Raw genomic sequence first — 21633 nt, forward strand, 5'->3', positions numbered from 1 at the left:
GCGAAATATGTTGATTGGAATGAGTGTGCCATATTGCATGAAAGATGTCAAATAGGTATAGATTGCTTCTATATTTATGTTAAGTTCATCAAATAATCCTGAAAGAATAAATAAAATTCATGAATATCTGAAGGAGAAATCTTGAGCACCATGGAAGTAATGGTGCAAACGTTTTGATTTGAAATGCCTTAATTGCCACAGGGTGTTTTTTGTACCACCAATTTGCCAAGATATGTGGGGTTCAATGTGAAAAACAGAATTAATGCTTGGCCGTCCCTATGAAAGGCTGTGGAACTTAGGGTTTTTTTTACTAAGGTGCGCCAAAAAATGGCCTGCGCTGTTGTAGGCGCATGTATTGGATGCACGCAGGTCCATTTTTCAGCGCGCAACTTACCGCCACCATTGACTTAGCGGTAAGGTCTCATGCTTTAACCGGGCAGTAATCATCGGTTCACATACACTGACGATTCCCTCCCGGTTAGTGCCACGTAGTAGAAAATAAAAAATATTTTTGGACGCGCGTATCAGACACACACAAAAAATGGAATTACCGCCCGGGGCACGTGGTAGCTGGACGGTAGTTCCAAATTGACGCGCTTAGGCACCTACACGCCTTAGTAAAAGGGCCCCTTAGTCTCTGCTCCTGTTTGCATATGTAAAGTTGTACAATATTGCTTCTGTGGTTGTTTATCAAACTTCATTAACATTAAAATGGACTATAGTGCTGCTTGGAATGCATGAAATCTATGAGATAGGGACTTTCCTAGGCAGGATCCCATTATGCTTTAATTCTCTTATTGGCTTTAATATATTTATTTCTATTTGTAATGGAAATATTGCTTTAAAGATAGAACTATTTCATTGCAACCAGTAACTAGGATGAGCTATATACTTTGCAATGAAATTTTGTAGAAATAAAGGTTAACAATAACTTAATATATCAGTTAATTAGTTCAGTAGAAAAATGTGCAACTTGTGTTAACTTTATAAACCTTTTTGGTAAATATAGGAGGGTATACCTTGCATCTGCCCTGCATTTACCACCCAGGGCACACAGTTAATGCATGACCACTGTGTTACATGCCTGGGTGCCCGTAGCAGTAGTCATGCGAGACTGCCTCTAGGGGTGCCATGTTATTGATGACACTGGACTGTGCTGGAATGACTGGGCATCACTCCTGCCCAAAGACCCCCTGGACCACCAAAGATCTAAATAGTAGGCCCTTTTGGGGGGTCTGGAGGTTTTTGGGGGGAAGGGTTGTAGGAGTCTTGGCTCAGGGGGTGGGAAGGTCTAGAGCCTTTTAGGGGGGGGGGTAGTGGATCTGAACCCAGAGGAGGGGTTCTGGAGCTTTTGGGCAGGACTGCCGAGAGACTGAGCTGGGGCAAGGCCGCCCCCGGGGCCCTGCCACCACCCACCCGAGGCCGCCGAGAGGGGGGAGAAAATTGCCCGGGCCTCCAAGGGGGCCCACTGCCGCAGTCCCAGGTCTTACCCGCCTGCCCTCGGCTCCGTCGACAGCCCCTCTCCATCCGCCACCGGGCCCCCTGCATTCAAATCGATTCGGCAGCGCCTCACCTCCATGTGAAAGCGCAGTGGCAGATCGCCTCCCTTCGGGCCTTCCCTCCCTGTGTCCTGCCCTCGCGGAATCAGATGAGGGCGGGACACAGGGAGGGAAGGCCCGAAAGGAGGCGATCTGCTGCTGCGCTTTCACATGGAGGTGAGGTGCTGCCGAATCGATTTGAATGCGGGTCCCCCTCTCAGCGGCCCTGCCCTTGGGGAGTGGGGAGGGACTTGAGCTGGGGGGGAGGGTTGCTCTGCCAGCTTGAGAGCATTGGGCTGCAGGAATAATGCTGCTTGTCAGGTGGCTCGCAAGCAGTGTGCAACAATCACTCTGTTCAGCCAGTGTCTTTATGCAAGATGTCATAAAACTTTCACACTGAGTCTTATCTCCGGGAGTGCTAATAAAAATCAGAACCCCAGTGTTATGTTTTTACTATGGGATTCAGGAACCTGCAGGACTGAGATATCACAGGTTGCTGAATCCTATGGTATATCAAAGTGCGGTAAAAGAATTTTCTACCACACCTTGATAACTTCCCCCCAAGTAAACCTTCTTCTTATTGTGCGATTAGTAAAACATTTGGGCATGTGATGAAAAAACTCTTATTCTAAAGGAGAAATGTAAAGCTGAGTGGTTAGTTGGAAATTGGATATAGAAGCATACACTGAAATTTGCTAAAATTGTTGGGCTGTTGTGGGTATGCATAGTTCAGATTCTCAATGCTTTTAAACTTCTTTTCACTTTTCTCTTGTACAGGTGTCGATCTGATCGTTCTTATTACATGTGGTGTTCTAATATTGATTTTTCTGGGGGGGTGTTTATACTTTGCCACAGCATATGTATTTTCTTCTTCCAAAAAGGAACTTCCAAGAAGTCTGGTAAGAGAAATGCTTATGCTTCTTAGTACTTTATGATGATATTCATTTCAAATACTTATTTTTATTGTTGTTATTATTATTATAGTACCTGATGCTAGCAGACACCTGCAAAGCATTTGCAGTGATTCTAGCATTTGCCCCTCCCAACCCAAGCACATTCTGTCTGCGGGTCTCTCCTTAACCCCACATATATTCTCTCTCTCTCTCTCTCTCTTCCCCCTGCAAGGCACTTTGTTTCTTCTACTTCCCATCTGCCAAGACACTTTTCTCCCTCTCCCTCTCCCTCTCCCCCTTCTCTTTCCCCTCCTATGGCTCTTCAGCTCCTGTGCCACCCCCACTTTCCCTCTGATTTATCTGCTCTCATGATGCCAATGGCTCTTGAACTTCTGCAGCCTCTGCTACACCCTGCTCTTGTTGCTTTCCAGCTCCATATATCCCCATGTGTCTGTCCATCACTGGTGGGGGTGTGGTGTGCATGCATGCTAACATGCTTCTACATATCCCACATTCTGGCAACTGAGCCAGGCTGCCTCATCGAAAAAAGACGTTTTTATTATTCCGGGGTCCAAAAAACAGCCTGCAGCATCGGAGCCTGTTTGATTTTTTTTTTTTTAATATAGTGAAGAACGTCCATAAAAGATGCTCCTGACGAGCACTTGGGCTGTTTTTCGGGTGGAGCATTCCCATAATGGCCGTCCATGACGAGCACTTGGCCATTTTTGCCCCCTCCCCCCGATTTTTTTTTTTTTAAACATTTTATGAAGTTTTCCAATCCTGCGCAGCCCCAACAAGAGGTACAGACCTCTCGTTTTATTTTCCACCGTTTTCCAGTGTTAAGGCAATTGGAAACGTTTACAGCATCTCATTACAACAGGGGTTTCTACACAAGTTGCTCATCTGCATTCTGTTTTCATTAGCTGCTACCGTCGTCGGAAAAAAAGTATTTAGTGCATGCCAGGGTTTACTACTTGCTTGTTAAGTTTAGTGCATCTGGCCCTAAGTCTTTACATACAATGGGACCTGTGGTAAATAGCACAAGTTAGTGATGAAATAACATGTAGGCGTGTTTAGGATGGGGACAAGAACTAATGTGCATTTCCCATTTCAGAAGAGGTAAGCATGTCTTTGTCCAAAAAGATGATCAGTGGGATCTACACCTGTCCTCCAGTTTCAGAAAAGTGGTTGTTTGGTGTAGCATTCTACTGTTTATTCACCACCCCCCCCCCCCCCCCCATAGCAATAGCAGCTAAGGATAGTGGGTTCAATGACAGCATTGGAAAACATAGACATGTATGTTTCTAAAATGCTGGCACATAAATATATAGATTCTGAAATGCAGGCACATACACATTTATATTGCCATGTTGTGCCCATTGATATTAAAGATATTTAGTTTCTGAAATGGATGCTTCTGCCACATGTAACCAGCGCATAAATATCCATTTCACTATGTATCTTAGAACAGGCTCTATACTGTCAGATCCTGTTCTAATATACTAGACAATCTGAAACATCTCAGCCTGGACATTTCAATTCAAATTTGACCATCCTTTCTAAATTACCAATCTATCCCCCAGATTCTATATATGGCACCCAAATTTGGGCACGGTGCCAAGATGCATGTGCAAATGAATTGGTTAACAAATTCTTATCCATCAATAATTGAGTGCTAACAACCAATTGTTGATGTTAATTAGCACTCATTAATATTTGTGTGCACATCTGGTTGCACAATATTCTATAAGTCAGGACGCCTAACTCTCATAACATGTATCCCAAAAGAGGGTGTGTCCATGGGAGGGGCATGGGCTTGTCACCAGAGGTGTTCCAAAAAGTTACACGAGTAGTTATAGAGTACTGCTTCAGCATGCCTAGCTTGGACACTAGCATTTATACCAGGTTTCAGCAGGCGTAAGTCTGGCGCCGAAAGCCAGGCATGGGAAACAGTGCTACATGCTAGGGTGCACACCCTTTATAGAATAGCACTTCACACTGATTGTTTTCTGTTGCCGATTTTTGAGCGCTAAAAATAAAATGGGCTAGATTCTATATATGGTGCCTGAAAAATCCACACGGAATAAATTTCTGCTGAAGCATATTCTATAAGCAATGCCTAGATTTAGATGTGGTATTTAGAATATGTTTAGTTGATATCCCAGCACCTAGAACTGCACACATCCATTTACACCAAGGTGTGTAGATTTAGATGCAGAGGGGCATATTCTAGAGCAACGTATGTAAATTTTGGAACACCCATGAATGACCCAGTTCCCTGCCCATAACCATTCCCCTTTTTGACTCTGTGCATTAGAATATAGGCACTTTGCATTACAGAATATGCTTAGAGAATTATGCATGTAAATTCTAATTATTACCAATTAGTGCTTGTTATTGCTTGTTAAGTGCTGTTACAAATGCTGATTGACTTGTTAAGCCAATTAAGTTCCATGCGTTGTTATAGAATATGCTTGGATTTAGGCGCGGAGTGTTAGGCGTGATGTATAGAATCCTGGAGTATATGTTTCCCAAATATATTTTGCTAAGCACTGACGTTTCCTACTCCTTTGCCAGATTCTTTATTTTGGGAGACCTTATATTAAAGTGCAGTAACATTTTGCACTTACTGTGTGTTTCAAGGAAAAGTAAGTGTGCTAACTGTTGGGGGTGTTCCAGTATCTTCCCATACAGTTATCACACAGATGGAAGCAGTTTTTCAGTAATTTGCAGTTCTTCTTCATTTATATCTGTATCAGATACTTATAATTATTTGCTCTAAAACAGAGTAAAGAATGAAATAGCAGTTTATATCCGCTTATCAGTTTGTTTGTTTTTTTACAGAAAAATATAAATGAAGAAATGACAGTAGACCTTTCTACAATGGATGACCTTCACTTTGAAACTGATTCCATCTCCATAGTTGCTCCGACAACTTATGACTTGGAGGAATACTCCGATACCGAGCTCTCCAAAGTCGAACTAATACCTGAAAAGTGTAATAGTCAACAGCATGATAGTTACCATAACAATGGCTTTGGGCCAGGGTATGGTGACAATGATTCTTACTCCAGCAACATGGATTGTACTGGAGCTGTAGATGTAAATCGTTCTCTACCATCACTGGGACCGATGAAAGAAAACTATTCCAGCAACCAGAGCCACAGTGTTGCCTCAGCAATTCAGCCACCTACATGTACCCAAGATTATTTACAACGGCAGCTTCCAATATTTGATAGTGAAAAACCTACAGATACTTCAGCCACAGGGAGCTCCAGTGTTCATTACCAGGAAAATATGAAAGAGGGTCTTCAACCTGACAGGGCAAGGGATTTATTGAGATACCAAATTGATATTCCCCTCAATTCTGTGAAGTTTCAAGCTAGTGAACAGGAATTTAAACCCATTCTAGAAGACTTCTTTGATCCACCAATAGATGAAATGGAGGAAAACAGCCTTGATGCATCAAGCACAGCCTTGCTTCCAAGTGGGGCTCCAGACAATATGCATAAACCTCAAGTGAAAGAAATGTCTTTGGTTGGGCTGAATGCCAATGTGTGTGACTGTGCCAAATTCTTAAAAACTCAAGATAGTCAGGTTTTTATTTTCTCTGGCTATGAGTTACGTGACATTCCTCTTCCCATTTGAACTGATTATGACACCTAGGCTGAGATGTCATTCTTATGCTACTTACAATATCTTCCCATCTAAATGATCCCGAAGGAAGATAACAATGCTAGGCAAAGGAAATCATAAAAGATTTATTTATTTTATTTGTTACATTTGTATCCCATATTTTCCCACCTATTTGCAGGCTCAATGTGGTTTACATAGTGCCGTAACAATTTGTACAGTCTACTGGTTATCAGACAAGGGTTATTTTATGGCGTAAGGGATTATGCCAAGCCAATTGGTATTTTTTTTTTTTTAGGATAGTTGGGTCCAGTATACCACCATACATTAGCCCAGTTAAAACAAGGGGATGCATGATGACTCATTTCAATATTTATTAATTAATTAATTTATTTATAACATTTGTATCCCACATTTTCCCACCTATTTGCAGGCTCAATGTGGCTTACATAGTTCCGTAAGTGGTGATTACCAGTTCTGGATAGGAGAAATACATAGTTGAGGTAGAGGGACAGATTAAGTTAGGTTACAGGAGGAAAGTTCGTCCTATGATAAGAACTAAAGGTAATAGGTTAAACTTCATTTATGACAAAAATAGCTTGAACAATTAGGATCATTAGACTGGAAATCAAGATAATTAACATAAACAATTGAGATATAGAAAATGCATGTTGTATAGTTGCGCTTTGTTAATCTGCATTTAGGATAAGTTGTTATTGTATGCTTTCTTAAATAAATATATAAGTACACAAATAAACATGATATTGACAATACCATCGTTGACAGTCTAAAGATCCACAATTGACTATGTTACAAACATCCAATTGTAATGTGACTATCTCATCAGTTAAATTTAACTTTATTGTTGTCTTGACTGGATATCTTCCCAGAGCGTAGTACCTATCCACGTCTTGGGAATCTAAGTTATTATTGCCAAAAAAGTCCTGGAGATTGAAAACGTGTGCTGATAGTAGTAAAAGTAAGAATAATGGAAAGCCAATAGATGGTATACATATTAATGGTTATGCTAAACAAAAATAATACAGTTCCTTTCTAATAACAGTAATATTATGGCTAATAGGAAGGTGAAGGTTAATAATAAATCCTATAACAGTGAGTCCCTAATCATAAACAGAAAGAAAAGTGAACAACAGATAATACGATGTGAAAAATTAACAAAGATAATACAATGTTTTTCTAGCAGTACTAATACCAGCGCGAACACAGCTATGCCCACAAACAGTAGTCCCCAGATAGTAAACTTAAGAGTCTGTGGCTCCAGGCACTGTTGTTTCAGGGTTGGGGGCTGCATGAGGCAAGGATGTCTGTGTAGGAGACTGGTTGTCAGCTGAGTCAGAACTGTGGAACACTCAAATGTCTTTAAGGTGCACCCAAGAAGTGTGGCCCTGTAACTTCTCTGCTGTGGCTGACAGGGCCTCAATTCGGAAAGACCCAACATAAACAGGATCCTTCCAAGTTTTATGGGTATAATGTTTCCTATAGACTAGGTCTCCTATTGTCTTCTGTACCACTTTCCCCCCTTCTGTCTGGCAGTTCCAGTGAAATGCAAGACTGAAATGTGATTAGAAAGTTATAGTGCAGTGTAGGGATTATGTCGTGGGGAGCCTCACACAGGCAGGCATCATGTTGCATCTAGAAGACTTCCATTTAGAGGGCCGCATGATGTCCAGCAAGGTAAATAGTCCATATAATAGTTGTCCAATTCATGAGGAATATGTCATTAACTTAAGGGTGTTCTCAGATTTCATTATTTGCACAGTTCAAGGTATATGTAGGATATAATAAAAATCAATGGCCATATTGGTCTGATCAAAAAAAAGATGTCAGAAGTCATATACATGTCCCTGTACAAACAGTTCTACTTAGATTCAGTTTACACGTGCATATTTTCAGCTCTCATTACAAATCGACTCCTCATTTGTTTAAATATTTCTGTAATTTTATACATGAAATTTCCAACATTGAATGGGAGAATGCTTATAAGTTCTGCACAAGTGTATTCCATAAAATTGAAGACCTAATTTTTAAATCTTAATCATTGGGCTATTACAAACAAGCTTCTGAAAAGCATTAGATAGGCACATGTCATTTAGGGAAAAACAAATTAGGATTAGGGAAAATAAAGTTCTATGTGTGTAATAAGAAAACTAATTCATAGCTTGCATAACAAAGAAGATTAGAGCATCAAGTAGTTAGGAGCACAATTTTCCATTTATACTAAACAAAGGTCATACCATCAAAAATTGTATATATGTTATTTTGAAGCATCCCTCTTGTTTCTGAAAGATGGTGGAAGAGAAGGCAATTTAAAACAAATTAGGGGCAAACTAGGCAATCGCTGAAAAAGACACTGTCTTTGTTCTAGGGCAGTATAAAACATTTTCTTTCAAGGTACACAAAATATCTTAACTTCTTAATCTAAACATTCATTTAAATTCACTTTTCCTGTGGGGTAATTTCTCTGGAATCTCAATTATCTGGGGTAGAATAATATTTATCATAAGAGTGATGAACTAAACAGATAAAGTACTTCAGCAGACAAACGTTTCCTTGCACAAATCACAGTTAGCAAGACAAAAAGTTCAGCAGGACTGTGTTAAATCCTGTGTTGATGAATCTAATACAGGCAGGAACCTTCACAGTTAAAATTTTGAATGAAATGCAACAAAAATCAAATTAAAAAAAAGAAAAATCCCAATGAAGCAGACAAAAGCTATATCCTAGATTCACATAGATCAGACCCTTGTCAGACCCTTCCTTACCCTAAATTCTGTACTGAATGTAAAAACATTACACTTTAGCTGTAACTAATACATTAAAAATGTTAATAAGAGACAGAATATAAGTAGTTAATGTATCTACTAAGGAATGCAGAAAAGAAATCTGCTGTTATAGTGCATACACAACTAATTTGTATTCAGAAGAGACATTTTTTTATATGTACTGATTGTATTACCCACAAAATTGGGGAAAAAAGACAAAAGTGACAGACTAACAAATGAAAAACAAAGAATTAAGAGGTTGTAAATTAGACCATACTATTGAAATGCAGTACTGCGCATATCCTTTAAATAAACATGATGTGATTCACAAATATGCATAATAAATTACCAAAACAGTGTCCTAGGGCTAGAAGTACTTCTTATGTGTACAAATGAATAACATGGCATAGCCACTCCAGAAGTAGAAAAATGTACAACAGTACTGCTTAAATGATCTATGGAGTTTCTTTATTTCTGCAGGTAATAAAGGAAGTCCCGGTGGAGTATATTTCAAATAATATTTCTTTATATTAAAATGTATCCAGGATAGCCATGTATAAATGAAACCCTGATTCTATAAAAAGTCTACATGTATAATTCAAAGTCTGATAAAGGAAATTAACAGTCAAAAATTAAGTTACAAAGATCACATAGCTCCACTGGTCTGGCTATGGTAGTCTTAGGACACACATGTACATGTTTCATCATAGTTTCTTAAAGCAAGCAGGGAAAACCACCATAAATTTACAGACTAGAATGTGGACACGTTTCCTAATAGCTTAAACATCCTGAAAGTAAAACTGTACAATTCTTAGCAAGCCTAGCAGGGAAACAAATTTGTTATCTAGAAATCATATACACAAAATAAAACATTGAAATAGAATTATATACAAAAGAAAACACTGAAATAAAGTTGTATCTAATAAATATTAGATTTAAACCAAGAGAAATAAAACTGTAAGACAAACTGAGGAAACTGGTCTGTTACTGGTTGTTGTTGGGTTTTTTTTTTGTTTATGATGCAAAAGTAATACCAGGGCAGCAGTTAATTACTTTTGGCTAAGCACAAAAGGTAATTTAATCCTTATCAGTAGTGCTGGATTTCAAAGCTCACACAGAGATAGCCAGACTGGGAAAACCAGTTTATCATTTAACTGAAGACAAAGTTATTTACAAAGGAATGTTGCTAAGTAAACACAACAAACAGAGACACAAACCATTCATTCCAGACAAAATAAACAATTTGTCTATGCTTTCAGAAGAAAAAGAAAAAGATGTTTAAAAGAAAAACAGTGCTTACAATTAAAATGAAATATATCCCTAGTTACAGTTGTTTAGAGCCATAAGCTTCCTGTGGCCACAGAAAAAGAAAGAGAAAGCATGGTTAGGAACAAAGAAAATTCAAAGAATGAGATTTGAACAGATGTCAAGCTACATAAAAATATATTTAGCAAGATTTATTTCAACAAATATCAAACAGTCATTCTGAGTTGACTCTGGGAAATCAAAATGAATTCCAAAATTACATTATATCAATAAGCCTCTGCCTAGTATATTTATGGGGCATAGTGGGGCGTACAATAAAGGAGCTATGACTTCTTGCCCAGCGAATTGAATTTTAACAACCTCAAGTAAGATAAGGAGCACATGAAAACCCATTTTGGTAACATTTTCATTGGATTTATGGGAATTTTCTTGGTATCCTCCGTCATATCAATTAAATCAGAATAGAGCTTCTGATATTCGACAGCCGTGCCACAGGGAAGTAATTTAGTTTGGGACGATTCCCTGGACACAGTATGCTGTAAGTCCTGCTCATATGGAGGAGGGCATGATGGTAGTGGAAATTTAGTGTCTGGTAAATTTTGGGAAGCTAATTGTTTTTCACTCACCAAAATCCATTTATTAATAGCTTGTAAATGTTTCAATCAGGATTTTCCCTTATTCTGTTTCTCATTGTAAGCAATTAATTGTTTCAATAGGGAACCCTCAAATGAGTCATTTGGTGGCCAGCAAAAATTAGTTTGCTGTTGATCCCACTTATACCATTTTTCATTTAATTTAGTAAGTTTTTTTCTCTAAAGGAAAGCATTTAATTACCTTTTCAAGGGGCAGAGCCATTATATTAAAAACCTAGTATTTTAAAACACCTATTCTGACAAACGAGAGGAACGCTGTGTTATACCCTGATATTTTATAAACACCTACGGCTGATCAGAACCTAGGACCTACCAGGGATAATTGCTATTTTAAAACACCTAGTCAGACAATAGTGACATAGGACCTAGCAATGCTATTTTAAAACACCTAGCCTGCGTGCAAAATTCAGACCTATGATCTAGCAGTAATAACAGGAAATAATTTAAAGATGTCACTTACCAATCTTCGTGTTAAACAACACAGTCGGCGTGTCGGGTTTCCTACAGCTTGAATCCGAGCACCATAAAGCTCCTGTCTAATCCACGTCGGGAAGTCACCAATGAATTAAACCCATATAATTGTTAAATGTTTAGGTCTTTTTACCACCTCTCCAAATCTTCATATATCAGTTACCCACGATTTGTAGAGATAAAAGACCAAGGCTGCCATCTATGAGAAAGGTAAGTTATTTACTTACCAAGTATATTGATACAATTAATATTTTCTCTTGGGAGGATGGAACTACTGCATAAATATGCTGGCTGTATCTATCGCTCCAACATATAGAACTGAAACAGCTATTTTTATACACTTTGTATTTAACAGTGATTTACAACGCTTCAACAAGTTATCTGACCCAGGATAATCTAGTCTTCTTTCAAAGCCATCTGGTTTCCCTCACCTGCTAAACCACATTCCCATGTTTGTTTATGCTTCCTCCTTTCCCAGGCCTGTTTGCTCGTAAGGATATCATATCAGATCATAAGTTCCTGGGGCTCACGATTTATGGCCTTTGCCCTTTGACTCTACTCCAGGGTGCATAATTGTGTTTATTATCTACAGTAGATATCCTGAAAACCCAACTGTCTGGGTGTGCTCTAAGGACTGGGTTGAAAAGCAGTGGGTTAAACAAGCATCCCTTATTTAACCATTCCATCTAACTCATGATTTTATAAACTTATATCACATCCTCTCTGTCTTCTCTGACAGGTTGCATACCAACTCAAAGGCATGCATAGGTTTTTAAAAAGTTCTTGTTTCGGCTAGGGCTTTACATGAGGGGTTAAGGAAGTCATTCTTCTTAATCCCATGTAGTTCATTTCCACTTTCAAAATAAAGCAAAGTTAAAATTGTGGCCTCATACTTAATTGATGGCACATATACATGTAGATTGGCAAACTGGGGCAGCTACACATAGAAGTGGATTCACTTGCACGTGAGAGTTGTAAAATTGCCACTTCCACTTATAAATGCTGACAGCTCTAAGTGGAAGCTGCTGGGTTCGTGTTGTTTTTTTTTTTTAATGTGTATATTTGTAAAATAGCTGCTCTCACAGTATTTATCAGCAAATGCACGTGACTCCTGCTGGTGTTTTAGAAAATGATCATAGACTGCCCTGGCACTATCCAGATTGTATTAGATTCATAAATGGCGCCCAAATGTTGTGGCCGGAAAACAATGAGTATTAAGCGTTAACTCTGAGTTGGGCACCATTTATAGAATAGCTCTTAGTGCCAGGATCCACACCCAGCTTTGAGCGTGAGGGCTTACACCAACTGAAACCTGGTCTACTTTACTTTTTGTCTATTAGATTGTAAGCTCTTTGAGTAGGGACTGTCTTTCTTCTGTGTTTGTACAGCGCTGCGTACACTTTGTAGCGCTCTAGAAATGTTAAGTAGTAGTAGTAGTAGTAGTCTAAATCCTTGTACCTAAATTAGGTGTGGATCTACCATATTCTATAACACTGCACAAATTGTAGGAACGCCCTGACCTGCCCATGTCCTCCCATGGCCACACCCCCTTTTCAGATCCACACTGAAAATTTACATGCACATCTATATAGAATCACTACTAGGAAGATGCATGCATGCATACATTCTAATTGTTGACAATTAGTGCCAACAATTGATTGTTAGCGCCCGATTACTGGTGCTAAGTGGCCCATTGTTCAATTGAATCACATGCACAAATTGGGCAAACACCCAAATTTGCATGCACAATTTTGAGTGCCATATATAGAATTTGGGGGCTTGTGCTACAGCAGAGCTGGGAGTTAACTGGTTAGGGCGATATTCAGCCCAATAACTGGGTAACTATTTGGATTAAGTTTGGATAGCAGAAAGCTAGCAGCTCTATGGATACCTTCTTCTCTTAAGAAACAAAATCAAGCAAATCTCCAATTACATTTAAGAATTCAGCTCTGCCCTGGTCTGCAGATGAAAGAATCTTCTGTGGTTTGTGATGTCACAAGTAACTGAATAATTTTGTCAGGCAGATAGCATTATATGAGCAGTTATCTGGATATCACTGGCACCCAGCCAGATGTGCTGGTGGCCACTTTATAGCCAGATATTCAACAGTGGTATCTGATGGGCCAGCACAGAATATTCCAGTATAAAAAACCCATTGCACCTAGAATTTAACCCCCCCCCCCCCAAAAAAAAAAAAATAATAAAAAACAAACCTGATCACAGTGGGCTGAATTTGCTCCCTTTGTATTTTTTAGAATAGCATTGATCATTTTGCCCTGAATCAATGCCAAGCTTATGGTCTACATTGTACCAAGAGGTTATCATTTATACATGTGTTGGGGAAAGGGGAAAAGAACAATAGTACTCAGAGTTTTAGGTGAGACTTGACACCCAGGTGCATCCCTGCTCTGCACGTTGGGACTTGGTGCAGTGCTAGAAAGGAACTTGATATCTGGCCACTGGCATTAAATATCTGGGTCACTGCAGACAACTGGAAGTTACCTGGGCACTAGCTGATATTCTGACCAGTGCCCAGGTAGTTCAATGGGATAAAGTCAGAGGAGATATTAAGCCACACTGCCTGGTTAAGTGTCACTCAATATCCCCTCCCAGCCTGCTCAGTGTGGTTTAACTGGGCAGGAGTCTCTCCTACCTGGTTCAACCTTTTGAATATTAGCAGTGGCTTACCTAGGGTAGTTGACACCCAGGGCCGGTCATTTTTGAACACCCCCCCCCCCCCCCCCCCCAAATCCAGTACTAGGCATGCCGAGAATACAAAACACTCAGGACATATACCTGTAGATCAATTCTACCATACCATAAGCAGTCATTTCTACGAGTCACACAAGGAAAAGGAAAGCATCTTAAACACTACAGTGAGCACTAGAACATCAATTCACCTATTGTAAAATGAAACCAGACAGAATAGTACAGATCGTAGATCCTGCACAGTCAATGCCAACTGAAAGCCATGTCTTTTTCACAAACACAGATACACCCTAATCCACTATAGAATAAGTAATCATAAACTTTCTATTTAGACAAAAATTAAACTGAACCCCCAATGCCAGACTCTGCATACAATGCAACACCACAGAAATAGAAACTGTCCCCTAGTACTGTGCAAAATATAAAGACAGCAGATGTAAATTTGAAAAAAAAACCTAACAAGTACCAATCACCACTTTACAAATTAACAAATAGAAATAAAACAAATATAGAAAGTAAAATAATACCATTTTATTGGACAATACATTTAGCTTTCAGAGGCCAAAACCTCCGTCCTCGGGTCAGTACAGTATAGTGCTGTTACAGTATCCTATCCTGACCTGAGGAAGGGGGTTTTGTTCTCCGAAAGTTAGTCAAAATGTATTAAAATTAGTCCAATAAAAAGATTACCTTATTTACATGTTCTATTATAAACATTTAACACATCTACAATACTTTATCCTAAAGCAAAAAAAATTAAAAAAATATATTTTATTTACAGTTTGTTGTCTCTGGTTTCTGCTTTCCTCATCTTCTTTTCACCGTCTTCCTTCCATCCAGCATCTGTCTTCACTCTCTCTCTCTCTCTGCCATCCAGTGTCTGCCCTCTCTGCCGTCCCTTCCATCGACTGCCTGCCCTTTCTCTCTGCCCCTTCAATCCACCATTTGCCCTCCCTCTCCCATCCCCAGGTCTGCCCTCCCTCTCGCTCCCCCTTCCATCTAGGATCTGTCCCCTCTCTCTCTCTGCCCTTTTTTCAGCCCCCAGTTCCAGCCCCCTTCTCCCCTCTGAACACCCCCACCCCAGTCCCCTTCTCCCCTCCCCTTCTCCTGTCTGAGACCCCCACCACAGTCCCCTTCTCCCCTCCCCTGTCTGAGACCCCCACCCCAGTCCCCTTCTCTCCTCTGAACACCCCCACCCCAGTCCCCTTCTCCCCTCCCCTTCTCCCCTCTGAGATCCCCACCCCCGTCCCCTTCTCCCCTCCCCTGTCTGAGATCCCCACCCCAGTCCCCTTCTCCCCTCTGAACACCCCCACCCCAGTCCCCTTCTCCCCTCCCCCTCCCCTGTCTGAGATCCCCACCCCAGTCCCCTTCTCCCCTCTGAACACCCCCACCCCAGTCCCCTTCTCCCCTCCCCTTCCCCCGTCTGAGACCCCCACCCCAGTCCCCTTCTCCCCACCCCAGTCCCCTTCTCCCCTCCCCTTCCCTTCTCCCCTCTGAGATCCCCACCCCAGTCCCCTTCAACCCCCTCTGAACACCCCCACCCGAGTCCCTTTCGCCCCTCTCCTTCTCCACCTCAGTCCCGTTAAAACCGGAGAAGCAGCGTCGCAGGCAGCGCCTCGTGCCCTGCTTGTAAAAAAAAAATCAAATCTCCTTCCTTCTCCTCGTCTTGACGTCAACTCGGGCCTTCCAATCAAATTGATTGGAAGGCCCGAGTCGACGTCAAGACGAGGAGGAGAAGGAGGAAGGAGATTTGATTTTTTTTTTACAAGCAGGGCACGAGGCGCTGCCTGCGACGCTGCTTCGCCGGTTTTTTAAATGTGCGGCGCCGCAGGAACGGCCACGGGAGGCGGCGGGAGCAGAGCACCCCCCACCCACTGGCACCCGGGGCGGACCGCCCCCACCGCCCCCCCCCCCCTTGGTACGCCACTGAATATTGGCTCTTTAGTGTTTTGTTGTTCAGAACAATTGAAAGGGAAATCTGCTGTCTCTTTCAGGGAAAGCATCTGGAGAAGTAGAGAGGAGGGGGAAGAGGAAGGTAACCCAACTGGGAACTAAAAGGAGAAGAAAATCAGGAGGGAGAAGCGCAGAGAACTCTGAGTCCAAGGACGCCGTACAACCATTTCTATTTTGTCTAGTATATTGTTTTTGCCTGAAGAATGGATTGCAGGTATTTATTTTAGTGCACCATGTAATAAAGGTGCTTTACTAAAAATACTCTTTTATGCCTATTCTTTCTATTTTGACATTTTGATTTACACCAGTTAGGCCCCATGCTCAGTCTCCCCCAGTCCACCAAGATCCTTATAGTTTACCTTTGGTGCTCGGTTCTGCTGTTGTTTATAGTTCCCCTTATTTAAAGAGACAGGCACTCCCTATAAATCTTTTGTGCAAAGCACCTCCAGGGCTATCCTTATCCCCTAGTGAGAGGTAGAACACCCATTTGAGTTGGGCCAGCTCATAAAAGGTATATTTCACATTCTGAAACTTATTCCTGAGGACAATTTTGTGCATTCCTCCAAAATGTTATAAAAATAGACGCCAATGCTATTGGTCACAAAGGTAAGTTTACTGGTTAGCCATCCGCTGATTTGTTGTTGTGTTTGCTCATCCGGTTAATGAAAGGGCCAGCATGAAATGAAGCCATTGGTGATTTGAAGATGATCAGCATACTCATTCCAGCAGAAGCCCAGCTACCCTAACATCAACTTTTCAAATGAGATGTCCCAGAACCTGAATACTGAATACTAACCCCTTCCTCTACAACCATTATTCAGCCACTGCAGTGAGCATTTGATTTTCAACGCCAGCTGCTATGGTGTTTTTTTATACCCAGATATTCAACACTAGGTTTGCCAACTAGATCCAGATTTGCCTGACAGGGTTGATCCAGTCCTGGGTTTACCCCATTGCATGCAGGGACTTGTGCTTCTGATTTCCCCATTGGATTCCCTAAGAAAAAAAAAAGGCTACAAGTTCCTGCATGCATTGGGCTAAGCCCAGGCCTGGATCAGCCCTGTTGGGCAAATCTGAATTTAGTTGGTAACCTATTACTACTACTACTACTTAACATTTCTAGAGTGCTACTAGGGTTACGCAGCGCTGTACAGTTTAACAAAAAAGACAGTCCCTGCTCAAAAGAGCTTACAATCTAATGGGCGAAATGTCAAGTTGGAGCAGTCTAGATTTTCTGAATAGAGGTATGGTGGATAGGTGCCGAAGGTGACATTGAAGAGGTGGGCTTTGAGCAAGGCTTTGAAGATGGGCAGGGAGGGGACCTGGCGTATGGGCTCAGGGAGTTTATTCCAGGCATGGGGTGAGGCGAGGCAGAAAGGGCGGAGCCTGGAGTTGGCGGTGGTGGAGAAGGGTACTGAAAGGAGGGATTTGTCTTGAGAGCCGAGGTTACAGGTAGGGACTTAAGGGGAGATGTCTACTCAGCACACCAGTTTCTGGATACCGGCGCAATATCAGGTATGACCTTGCAGTTTTCCAGGTATTGATGATATTCTAACTGGTACCCAGATAACTAACTAGACACAGGATAGCCTTTTTGCAGGTTAGTGGAAGGGATATCACTGATAATTAGGCAAATAGAAACCCCACCCAGGCTTCACTCCTGGACTGTCACAGCACTAACCAGATAGTGCTAGGGTGGTCCAAGGAGATTTAATTGACTGGAGATGGTGGGAACATGCTTGGCCCATTATCTGGCCTGAAGTCAGTAGGCTGAGCATGCTGCCATACAAAGTAATGTATTTTGAGTGTATCAAGATGACAGTGGCTGCATAGGGAAGCAATTAAACATCATTGAGTGCAAACGGCTTCAGCCTTGTCACATGACGCCATCTCCACTGTTTCCACATCCTCCAGCAGTGAGTTCCAGAGCTTAACTATTCTTTGTATGCTGTCTAATTCGATTACTTGTGATGTCATAAACCATGGAAGATCCTTTCAGGCATTCCTAGGAATCTGCAGCAGAGATACCAAGCTACCCAGTTCCAGACTGGAGATTTTGGGCAGTCCTGGATTTCTGACCACCCGATATTGGTGCATTATGGGACTTGCAAAACTGGTTTTATTGGACAGGATCAGGCACTACAAATCCCACCTTGCTTTGGGATGTAAGTTCGCCAACAGGACTGGCCAAAAAGTCTCCAGCCAGGAATTGGGTAACTTGCCATCTCTGAAATGTTGGATTTTCTTCCTTAAGAAAAGGTGAGGTTGAGAGTCAATAAGGAGCACAGCATAAAAGTCACCAGAAAAGCTAGTGAATCATTTTTTTCTCCCAAAGTCTTGCTGAGTACCTTCACATAGTGCCCCGTTGTCTACAATCTATACCAAATCTCAGCAAGGTGACAATACAGTATAAGTATGATAGGAAAAAGAAGGATACTTACTGGCCTTATGTTGCCCAGGATAGAGGTGTGCCCACCCCTAGTTTACATGCTAGAGTGGTAGAGATAGTGCAAAACCTTCAGGAGAAGATCACATTCCTGGTGCAGTGGTTTATGGAACCATTGCAGCAGGAGATACACCACAGAAACAATTTAATACTTTAAGAGGGCTAACAACTGTTAGATGGACGCCTAAACATAAAAAGGAGATAATATACTGCTACTATTATGCTTTCTTTTTCATTCCTGCAATTGTGATACTGAGGGGAAAGAAAGCCCTGGGTCCTGGGGAGCCATGGAGAGGCTGCTTGGAAAAGTTTGCCCTTGCTCCACTGCCAGGTCTCTCTCTCTCCACCCACCTGTGGAGCCCACTTGTGTGGAGCTACTGGCAGGGGGCAGCGGAGGCTCTGAATAGTAGTGAAATGGAAGCCTGGTTAGATCAAACACTCCAAGGTCATGAGGCAGCAGCGCACACACACTGCAGGTTGAGAGAGGCAACAGCACTAAAATGCTCAGCCGACTTTGCAGGCTGAAGGGGGCTTGCTGCTTAACATCTCCCCACAGCTGTTTTGAAAAAAAAAAAGTCCATTATTGTCACAGTATGTGCAAAAAATTGTCTGCATGAAAGTGCTACTTAGTTGTCTGTACTCAAAGGGGATGTAAGATTTTATTAAGATGCAACGCTCTTGCACAGGAAAAATCAATGATATATTTACCTTCTCTGAAAATAAAATAAAAATATCTTCACATAGAAAGAACATGAAACCAATAGTCTTAAGGTATTGCCATTTTTTAAAAGTAAGAACCATGGAATTTTCTATGTACTACAATACTAGATGAAAGCCAGTAGAAGGGTATGTAGGGTTTCTTTCTGGGTGTCAGGGTTCAAGATCTATGATGACAATTACAGTGTAAGGTCAGGGTGAATCCCTCAACAATGACAGACGATTTTAAGTAGTAGAAAATAAAGAAAAATTCTAAACACATTTAACAAAGGATAGAGCCAAAATGTAACATGACAAGGATGCTCAACTTCTTGCACATCTGGATTCAAACAACTGTTTTATACATATTTCAAGGGCTATGAGGTCTGTGACAGTGTGCAGAACACCATCCAACTCATAGTATGCCACAAAAGTCACAGCTCATGTTCTATGGACCACTGTTGGTCAGATGTTTCTGTCATTGCTGTCCTGCCGCTTGTGAGTATTTCTGAGTCATTCCATGCAATCTAGTTTATTAAGAACAGGAGACCTTGACGTATTTTCTTTGACCAGATGCTTCTTTTGTTCTTTATTAGCATTTACTCTACTGCTTGGACTGATGCACAGAACTAAGAAGTTTACAATCTAAAAGGAAGACAAAAAACTGGAAAAAGGATGCCAAATAGGAAAGGAGGAGAAAGAGAAACAACCCAGACATGCAACAATTAATGGGATAAACACATTTTTCTAAAGCTGTGGCCTTTATGAATCCACACTATTGACCACAGTTTAGGCCAGTGGTTCCCAAACCTGGTCCTGGAGGCACCCTAGCCAGTCAGGTTTTCAGGATACCCACAATAAATATTCATGAGAGAGATTTGCATGCACTGCCTCCACTGCATGCAACTCTCTCTCATGAATATTTATTGTGGATATCTTGAAAACCTGACTGGCTGGGGTACTTCCAGGACCAGGTTTGGGAAACACAGGTTTAGGCAAATGCTTACTGTGTTAGTTCCTGATGACCTTAACAATTAGTAGAACCAAAGGGTACATAAAGGCGAACAAAGGCTGTTCTTGCACTTGCAGGATGTTTAGCTGGAACACAACCCCCTCCCATCACAGCAGCATTTCGGAAACAAATGCACTGTGTCTGCATGCCTTGGTTTATTTGTTGGGCATGGCATAGTCTGGTCTACAACATCCTGTTACCACTGGAGAAACAGAGTTCTTTGATGAGGTCAGAAGATCCAGCCAGAGCTGAGCATAGCAGGGTATCTCACAGCACTGGGATGCAAATTATTTCAGTAACTCAGAAAAGAGCTTAGAAGCATTTGCTAACTGCAATCTACTGTAGCAGAAGCAGTAAAAGAAAAAAAAAAATTCAGATTTATCTTCCAAATATAAGTACCAGCTGAAATTGGGATAAAGAAGAAACTGGTGTAAACCAGGGAAAATAGTAATACATTTTAATACATACATTTTAGACTTGCTGACAATTTATACATGTACAGTGCACTCCATTTAAGTGCATGTCGGATAAGCGCATGCTCTGTTTAACTGCATGCCGTACTTCGGTCCCGTTTTTGATGCCGTGAATTTCTATGTGGACAAACTTCGGTTTAGCGCATCACGATAAGTGCAAGATTTGCTTATATGCATGATTTAAGACCGCTCCTCTGCAGGAAAGACTCCGCATAAGCGCGCGCACGGAATATGGAAGCCGATTGGCACGTGACAACCAATGAGATTTCAAATTTACCGCCCCTTTAACTGCCACAGGCAGAATAAGCGAAAGAATGTTGTTAGAGTGTACACTGGAGTCGTCGTTGTCGTCACACAACTGTAAGACTTTAACACTGGCTGAATGAATAGAAGTTCTTAAAAAATTAGAAAACAAACAAAGCCAAGCATCTATTGCTAAAGAATATGGTGTCAATCCCAGTCAAATTTCACATATCTTGAAGCTTCTGGAAGACTGGCAAAACAATACAAATCCACACAGGAAACGAAAGCAGGCGGGAAAAACTGAGGAGGTAGGAGATGCTCTTCTTCGGTGGTTTTCTCAAGTCAGGAGCAGACAGTTTCCTGTCAGTGGTCCACTGCTTATGGAGAAAGCTAATCAGCTAGCTGAAAGTCTTGGACTAACTGAATTCAAAGCCACTGTTGAATGGTTGGAAATATGGAAGGAGAGGAACAACATAAAATTCAAGAAACAGAATGGTGAAAAACAAGATGCTGATGACTTTGGTGCTGAAAATTGGGTTGTTTCAGTTCTTCCTACCATCTTGAACGAGTTTGTACCTCGTGACATTTTCAATGCTGATGAAAACGGTCTCTACTGGCGAGCGATTCCTGATGGAACACTTGCATTCAAATAAACCAAAACTACAGGAAGTAAAACATCAAAGGACCTACTGACCATCTTCCTTTGCTGCAATATGGATGGGAGTGAGAAGTTGGAACCACTCGTCATTGGAAAGAGCAAACAGTCCCATTGCTTCAAGAATGTTAAGCGACTTCCTGTGTCATATGAGGCTAATGCAAATTCATGGATGACTGGGGAAATTTGGAAGCAGAGGGTAAAGAAGT

The 21633-nt window shown here is 41.3% G+C and overlaps 1 protein-coding gene across 4 annotated transcripts in view; it reads left to right on the top strand.

Moving 5' to 3' along the window:
* LOC115474692 overlaps positions 1–6502 on the top strand; it is a 73351-nt gene extending 66849 nt beyond the window's left edge. For all 4 annotated transcript variants that reach the window (XM_030210301.1, XM_030210303.1, XM_030210302.1 and 1 more), the window contains 2 exons: positions 2316–2437; positions 5276–6502. In XM_030210301.1, coding sequence (XP_030066161.1) covers positions 2316–2437; positions 5276–6079 — 926 coding nt within the window. In that variant the 3' untranslated portion in view covers positions 6080–6502. The remainder of the gene's footprint in view (positions 1–2315; positions 2438–5275) is intronic.
* Positions 6503–21633: the final 15131 nt, after the last annotated feature.

This window comes from Microcaecilia unicolor, chromosome 7, assembly GCF_901765095.1.
Source record: "Microcaecilia unicolor chromosome 7, aMicUni1.1, whole genome shotgun sequence".
Classification (NCBI taxonomy): Eukaryota; Metazoa; Chordata; class Amphibia; order Gymnophiona; family Siphonopidae; genus Microcaecilia; species Microcaecilia unicolor.